Here is an 8,080-nt window from a genome sequence, read left to right on the forward strand (position 1 = left end):
ATAATGCCCCTTTCATCTACACCAGTTCATGTTCAAAAATGTGCATATTTGTGCATGCACATACATTTCAAATGCTTTTTGAATCCACCAGTTACATAGAATTGAGTACAGCATTCAAATATTTAAGAGGTCCTCTACATTCTTTGACACTCAAAATGACAAGGTTAAGAAAACAGTAACGGCACCACACAGCCATCTTTCCTGTTACAGCTTAGATGGAAAAGAATTTCATCAGCTGTTTAGTTTGTTTGTTTGCAACCCATTAATGGCCAGTTGTGAATGTGTTCAAGGGAGACAAATAAGAGTACTGCTAATCTACACACCTTAAAGTCCAATGACATTGTAACCAGGGATTGGTACTTGATCAGTTTATCGGAAAAAGCTTCAACCATATAAATTTCTTTTCTTTGATTAAAATGTCTCTTCAGCCTTTTGGGATAGTAATAAAAAGATACTGATTCTTCTCATTGTGTCAGACTGCCTTGACTCATGTTTTCATGGTGAATCGCAGTGTCATACTGCTGTTCGGCTTTGGACAGCAGAGTGATGCATTTGCACTTGTGTTGCAACAACTCAATATTTTAATTATAAATTATTCTATGGACCAAGAGCCCAAAACCCAAACATATTCAATTTAAAATTATACAAAACAGATTGCTCAAAAAGGTCTTCACAATGGAGAGAAACTGGAAAAAGCATTGCTTAATAAATTACTGAAAACTGATCAACTGATTATCAAAACTGTTGTAAATGTATTTTTTCTTGGTTAACTAATCCACTAACAGTTTCAGCAACTGATGTACTAATCCATACTAACAAATACACAAGAATTAGGAAGGCTGGATCAAAAAATATCCCTTGTTTTAACTTATTAATTAAAAACTAACATCACAAATTGTACAAAGGCCTGTACAGAGTACATATCAGTTTGATCCACGGGCAGATGGTAAGACATGGTAAGGTAGCACATATGGTAAGTGTTAAGACAGTGTAAATTTGGCAATAAATTAACTTGTCTCTGCATTGCACAATGCTGAGGAGGTTATTATGAAGTGTGACAACCCCAAGTGGGGTGGGGTTGTTTGGATTTGTTTGTGTGTGTATATGGTGTCTGGCTCGCCCTCTCCTCTTTCTGTTTCAGAGCACAATTGATCATCGGCCTCCGGTGTGCGTCTTAGTGGGTGGGGCTGCGGCTTTAAATGCCTGTGGAATCTGCCCATTCATTCTCTTGGCTTCTCATTCCCGGCCTGACCCTGCAGCTCACCTGTTGCCTTTGTTCATTTTTTTGTTCAGTTGCATTCCCTCTTGCATTTGTTTGTCAGAGAATTGAGCCAGCTCTGACAGAAGAATGTGGTGACTTCATGAAAATCACTCCACACTATTTGTGCCCGAACGGTAAACAGTGGAATACTTGGAATACCCACATTGTTTTTCTGTCCTCTCTGTCATCACCATAAGGCTGGCAACTCAGGAGGCTCAGGAGGTAGAACAGTCATCAGGTCGGTGGTTTGCTCCCTGGCCTTGGAAGTATATGTTGAAGTATCTTTGAGCAAGATACTGAACCCCAAATTGTTCCTGATGTTGTGCCATCAGTGTGTGAGTGTGCTTGAATGGTTAATGCTTGTAATGAGTGGGTGGCTTGGCCACTATCGTACAAATGTGTGTGTGAATGGATGAATGCAGGCCCGTGTTGTAAAAGCGCTTTGAGTGGTCATCAGACTAGAAAGCACTATATAAATACAGTCCAGTTGCCATTTACATGAGGGAAATCTGTCTGGCTGTGGGGGTTTGTAGTCACTACATAAACGCAGGGATTTGCTCTTACTGCACATGAACAGTAGCTGGTGTACGGAGGTGGTCTGAAAACCTTGCAACAATTCTCAACTCAACTCAACTTTATTTATATAGCACTTTAAAAACAGCCACAGCTGAACAAAGTACTGTACATAAATAGACAAAACAATATAAAAACAATAAAATAAGTAAAATAAAACAGGAATAAACACTAAAATTAATGTTTTTAAAAACAATAAAAAACAATAAAAAAAATAAATCAATAAAAGCAAGACATAAAACACTAAAACAAAAGCAGAGTCTCATGTGGGGTTGAAAGCCAAGGAATAAAAGTGGGTTTCAAGACGAGTTTAAAAAGTGGACAGTGATGGGGCTTGTCTAATGAGCAACGGTAGCTCATTCCATAATTTAGGAGCCGCCACAGAGAAGGCTCTGTCCCCTCTGAGCTTTCGTTTTGATCTCGGTACCTGCAGGTGCAGCAGATCAGCTGACCTGAGGCACCGAGCAGGAGCATAGGGGTGAAGGAGCTCAGAGAGGTAAGGCGGGGCGAGACCATGTAAGGATTTAAAAACAAATAAAAGAATCTTAAAATGGACCCTAAAGTGCACAGGCAGCCAGTGGAGGGAGGCCAGGATGGGAGTTATGTGCTCCCTCTTACGCACTCCAGTTAAGAGGTGAGCGGCTGCATTTTGCCCCAGCTGGAGGTGTGGGAGGGAGGACTGGCTGACTCCAAAATAAAGTGCATTACAGTAATCCAGCCAAGATGGCTGGCAAGAGGATTACTGTTTCAAAGTGCTGTTGTGCAAGAAAAGGCTTCACCTTTGCCAGCTGCCAAATCTGGAAAAAGCTGGACTTCACTACAGCACTAATTAGGGCCACGAGGTGAAGCCTCGAGCCCTATTGTTATCCTGTGTGTTTTTTCTTTTTCCTCTTCCGTGTCAAATTTCGATTCGCTACTAGTCCTACAGCTTTGAGAGGACCCAGGAGAATTATATATCAATGATGATCGGGATCAGGGAGGAGGAGGTCAAAAAACTAACAAATCAATGGACTTTTTCTATTGCTCCGGCATACTTTCACCTAGAAATTCCATTTAAACTTTAAATTGTAGACACAAGTCTTTTCTATTGGTATAATAAGCCACGTTTTGATAGTTCATATAGTTTTTGAGTAATCCCTGATCAATGACCATGAGCGTTTATGGAGAAATTCTCAGATTTCAATGGGTGTGTATTGCATGGACTGTTAGAGGCTAGAGTGGGTGAGAACTGATAAAAACTTCTAGCTTTTTTCTCTTTCTATGCTCCTCCCGGCCACAGTTTACACTACAGGCATGATTTTTTTCCACAGTTGTAGACAAACTTGTCCTCTCTCTCACAATGTGCTCGAAAAATCTGTGAGACTTACAGAATTTGAATTAGCAGCCTCTAAGCGCGGCCACGTCTGTCTCTGCTCCCCACTGACTCCAATACAAAGATTTTCTGAGAGAAGCAGAAAGGAGCAACCTGCAGCTTGTCCGTCTTCCACTTCCGCTCAGCCTTGCGGCACTCCCATCTAGCTGTGCGAGTTCTTTCATTAAACCAGGGCTCAGATTTAGCTTTGGGCTTCATAGTTTATAATGGAGCCACTGAGTCCAGTATGGTTCGGCAGGAGGAGTAAAACCAGGAGCTGGGCCCCTCTGTGTTAACAGAGGCAGGACGGACACAGAGCTGATCAAAAGCCACAGAGCACTGACCGGCAGTACAAGAGTTAAATATCCAACGTCTCTGAACAGGAGCGCTAGATTTAGCCTCAGCACAGGAGAAAACAACTTCGAACAAAACAGGCATAGGATCAGAAATCACATCATCACAGATATCCAAGTTAGACACAGATAATCCATAAGAGAGGACAAGGTCTAATGTGTGTCCATGTTCATGTGTGGGACCAGACACACACTGCACCAAAATTAAAAGAGTCAATAAGGCTTAAAAAGTCCTTCACCAGAGGCTTATCAGGACAACACACATGAATATTAAAATCCCCGAGAAGGAGAACACGGTCACACTTAGGCATAATTTCGGCCAGAAGGCCAGAGAAGTCATTCCCAAAGTCCCTATTATATTTGGGGGGTCGGTAAATGACGGCGCACAGCACTGGGTCGGAGCGACCCACCTCAAATAAAGTCACCTCAAAGCTGGAAAAAGAGGACGAGGCGGTGCGCTGCTTACATTTAAAGTTTTTGTAAACCGTCGCCGTTCCTCCTCCACGACGCGACATTCGCGGGGAGTTAAAGTAGGAACAGTCGGCAGGTAGTAGTTCCACCAGAGCGCTGCACTCACCGGCACTGATCCAAGTCTCTGTCATACAGAGGAAGTCCAGGCCATGGGAGCTGAAGAAATTCCTCACAATGAAGGTTTTGTTCGCGAGGGATCTAGCGTTCACCAAGCCAATCCTGGTGGGAGCCGGGGCCTGTGGTCTGGTGGATCGGGGAGCCTGGTGCAGCATCCGGAGGAGCCGGTGGTTTATCCTGCGCTGAGAGAGCCGAAGACAGCAGAGGCGGCGGGGCCGGAGTCCCTCAGATGAGCCGGTGATAGGTACCAGACAGGCATCGATGGGATCCAGGAAACGCCGGGGCACAGCAAAAGGAGGGAATAATCCATGTCCTGTCCGGGAAATGGACGAAGGGCATGCCAGCTGGAGTTTCAGCCTCACCAACCGGCCGCCGCGGCGCCGGGGACGCTTCCGCCGGGAACATAGGGCCGAGGCCTGGTACAGGTGACGCGGAATGGCCGCCAGGAGCGGGGGCGCAGTATTCTGTCCACCGTGATTAAATGCACCTAGATCTCTGACATTCTGCCCGAGAAACAAAAGGGACTGGCGATCATACACCAGCAGAGACTCGATCTGTTTAGTGCCGATGGTTAAAAACAGTAAAAACACCAAACATTGCAGGAGCAGCAGGCGGCCAGCCGCACACACAGGCGCCATCTCTCTCCCATCAGCCTGTTCAGCCACCAATTGAGTTACAGTTAATAGTGCAAGTAAGCTTAGTCTTTTTCACAGCTGTGCTATCTGAAGTTGACTATGGATTTAGCATTAGAAGATGAAGCTGGAGCATCTGGCTGTTGATTTTGGGTCTTACTTTTAAAGTTTAAATGTTTAAAGTGCTTTTTAAACACACCTACATGTGCTTTACTTTTCAATACATATGTGTAAACCAAACTTGTAACTTATCTTAAACAACAAAAAAACATGAGAACACCCAAATAAAACTCTTTGGCTCAGTATCCCAAATACTTCCACTCTGGACTATGTATGTCTGTTTAAAGAGTTATACTATATGTACACTGATAGATAAGACACAGTGCCAGTCTGTGGGCAAGACAACCTTACAGTCATACTAACTAGACCTTAGTTAGGGCTGGCTCAGGCTTGCCCTCGACCAGCCCCTAGTTATGCTGCTATAGCATTAGACTGTCGGGGGACCTCCAAAGATACACCGAGCTCCTCTGTCCTTCTCTGGATAGTGGCTGAATCTGGATTGTGTGTTACAGCTACATCTCCTACCATGGCCCTGCCTGACATCCACTGCAACTGCTACTACTGTTATTACATATACTGTCATTGTTACTGTGATTGCATTTCTGTCTGTCTCTCTCTGTCTCACTCTCTCTCTCTTGCTCTCTCTCTCACCCAACCGGTCGAGGCAGATGGCCACCCACCCAGAGCCTGGTTCTGCCTGAGGTTTCTGCCTGTTAAAAGGAAGTTTTTCCTCGCCACTGTCGCCAAGTGCTTGCTTATGAGGGAATTGTTGGGTCTCTGTAGATCAAAGAGCTTGGCTTGTACCAGCTCTATATGGAAAGTGTCCTGAGACAACTCCTGTTGTGATTTGGCGCTATACAAATAAAATTAAATTGAATTGAACTAACTGTCCAGCAAGTGTAATAGCTTGGTGCTTCAATCCCCAGGTGCGACCCTGTGTTGTGCAAGAAAACATGCTGTCATGTCCAGGAAATTATGTTGTGTTCAGTTTTTGTCTTGTGTCTATGTTGTCTCGTGGCTTTTATTTTGACATCCCTCCCTCCTCTCGTTTCAGGTAACTTGCCCTTCCCTCGTGTGTCTCTGATTGTCTGCCCTGCCCTGATTATCTCCACCTGTTTCCCATTACCTTGTGTGTGCATGTGTATATCGGACAAAGGGAGACAAAGACTATTCTTTGTCTCCCTTTGTCCTGTGCTAGTTCTTCTTGTCTTGTAAAGTCAGAGAACCACGCCAGTCCCATGCCATGCTTCATGTTCATTCAGGTTTTGTATTTCGTTGATACCATGTCTCGCACTTGTCAGTCTTGCCTTTAGTTATTTTGATACTTTGTCTTGCCTTCAGTTATTTTGCTACTTTGTCTTGCCATTGTTATAGCCTGAGTCGCTTTCCTCGTTTGAGTGTTTTTTGTTCTTGTTTTTCCTCATAGTGAGTGATTCCTTATTTTGTGCATTTTGTGATTTTCCTCGATAGAGTGATTTTCTGTTGCTACTTTGTCTTTAATAAATTGTTTGATCGAGCCTTGTCTCCGGAGTCGTGCATTTGGATTCACGTCCTAGCTCAGTCGTGACACATGCCTGCTTTGAGTGAGCGTCCTGCTTACCAAATCCTCTCCTGCAACCTGTAGTACATTTGTTTGCTAAAGAAAAATGGAAAAATTAAGTATCTAATAAGGTGTTTAGGGTAAACTATGAACAATAATCCTGTGTGTCACATAATCATTAGGGTGACTGGCTTTACATTGCACCCATGAATGACACAAAGGTATTTTACTGTGTTGTAAAATAGAAATTACAATATGGTTTTCAGCAACACATGGCCTGTAGTACCCACTGAGGCAGAACCAACTTTATTGCCAGCTGTGATCTCCTTCAGACAGAGTGAGCAACAGCCATGGCAGCATTATTTTTGTCTCTGTTTCATTTCTCCTTTATGATCTCCTCATATTTGGGTGGGGGGTCACTGTATAAAGGTGCTGAGGTCTCATCACCACTACTTTCCAGCTGTCCCGTCACCTCTTCATAAGATGGAGGTGGTGTGGCACCAGTTAACTGTGAAGCTAACAACAAGGAGGAGTCCTGGAACTAGAGAGAATGAGCATTCTGCTGGTGGAGTACACAGGAGTCTGACTGGGAACCTCCTACTCTCTCAGAATCACTCACTAACCCATTTCTACATGAACTAGACTCCTGGGGCAAGCTTTTAGTGTGCAAAGTTGTTTCCCGGTGAACCATAATGCATGGCAGGCTACGTGTGCTGTGGTTGTTGGTCAAGTAGTGGTTCTGGGTGTAGGCAGGCCTTCGACGAGTAGCCTTCTGAAGCTGGCACCTCCAAAGTAGGAAGAGGCCGATGATGATGAGCAGGGCCACACCCAGCAGAGGCATCACCATGTAGACGGTATCAACATGCGCGGAGCGCCACTCACTGTTGCTACTCACTGAGTAGACACTGTGAGTTTTCCAAAACTCCATCTGGGGAACACAACAGAGATATTATTCATATATTATAGTTCTGAAAACTAACCTGAAACCAGACTAGTCTGAAGGGATAAGTTTTCATGCTAACTTACGTCAGACCTATTAAACTTCCCTTATAAAACAGTTTTCCTAAGCATATTTGCCTTACCATTTTTGCCTTTGTCTATGTGTATACTTATAGTTCTCAGTATATATATTTTGTTTTTGATATATATATATATATATATAATTTTATTCTTGCAAGGAGCACCGGTGACAAAAACAATTTCCCCTCAGGGATCAATAAAGTAATTCTGATTCTGATTCTGATAAGCCTGATGTCCTGAAATAAGCCTGGTTTAACTGGCAATATGGCTTTATTAAGCTCTTTTTCTTGCATTGGGTACACTGGGTCCAAATTTTTTTAATCAAAAAATATTTATAGCACAACATTTTATCTTCATGTGGACAGAACAGTGTGATTAGCCATTAGTAAAGGACAAATAAGATTGACAAATAAAACAAATAAGCCAAATGTGTCCTGTGCCCTAGGATACCTTATCATACCATAGGAGGCCTTGTCCAGTTATGAATTGAGACTGGTTTCACAATATTTCTGCCATTGTTATGCAAACCATTTTTTCCATGTTTAATCTCCAGCTTGTGTTGTGAGATACAATATACAGAACAGTTGTGGGAAAGCATTCATCTCTTACTGTGGTGACCAGAGCCACATCTTCAGCTGACTTAGGCAATAAGTCTCTTTTTGATGCTTCCACCTCCCAGATTTTCCTAGCCTGGTGTTTCAT

General features: G+C 43.4%; 1 protein-coding gene across 1 annotated transcript; it reads right to left on the minus strand.

The window, feature by feature from the left end:
• Positions 1–6,734: 6,734 nt before the first annotated feature.
• Positions 6,735–8,080, minus strand: LOC143333138 (transmembrane gamma-carboxyglutamic acid protein 3-like). The gene is given in 2 exon segments (XM_076751079.1): positions 6,735–7,286; positions 7,988–8,080. Coding segments are annotated over 2 exon segments (645 nt in total).

The sequence above is a fragment of the Chaetodon auriga genome, chromosome 15 (assembly GCF_051107435.1).
Source record: "Chaetodon auriga isolate fChaAug3 chromosome 15, fChaAug3.hap1, whole genome shotgun sequence".
Lineage (NCBI taxonomy): Eukaryota > Metazoa > Chordata > Actinopteri > Chaetodontiformes > Chaetodontidae > Chaetodon > Chaetodon auriga.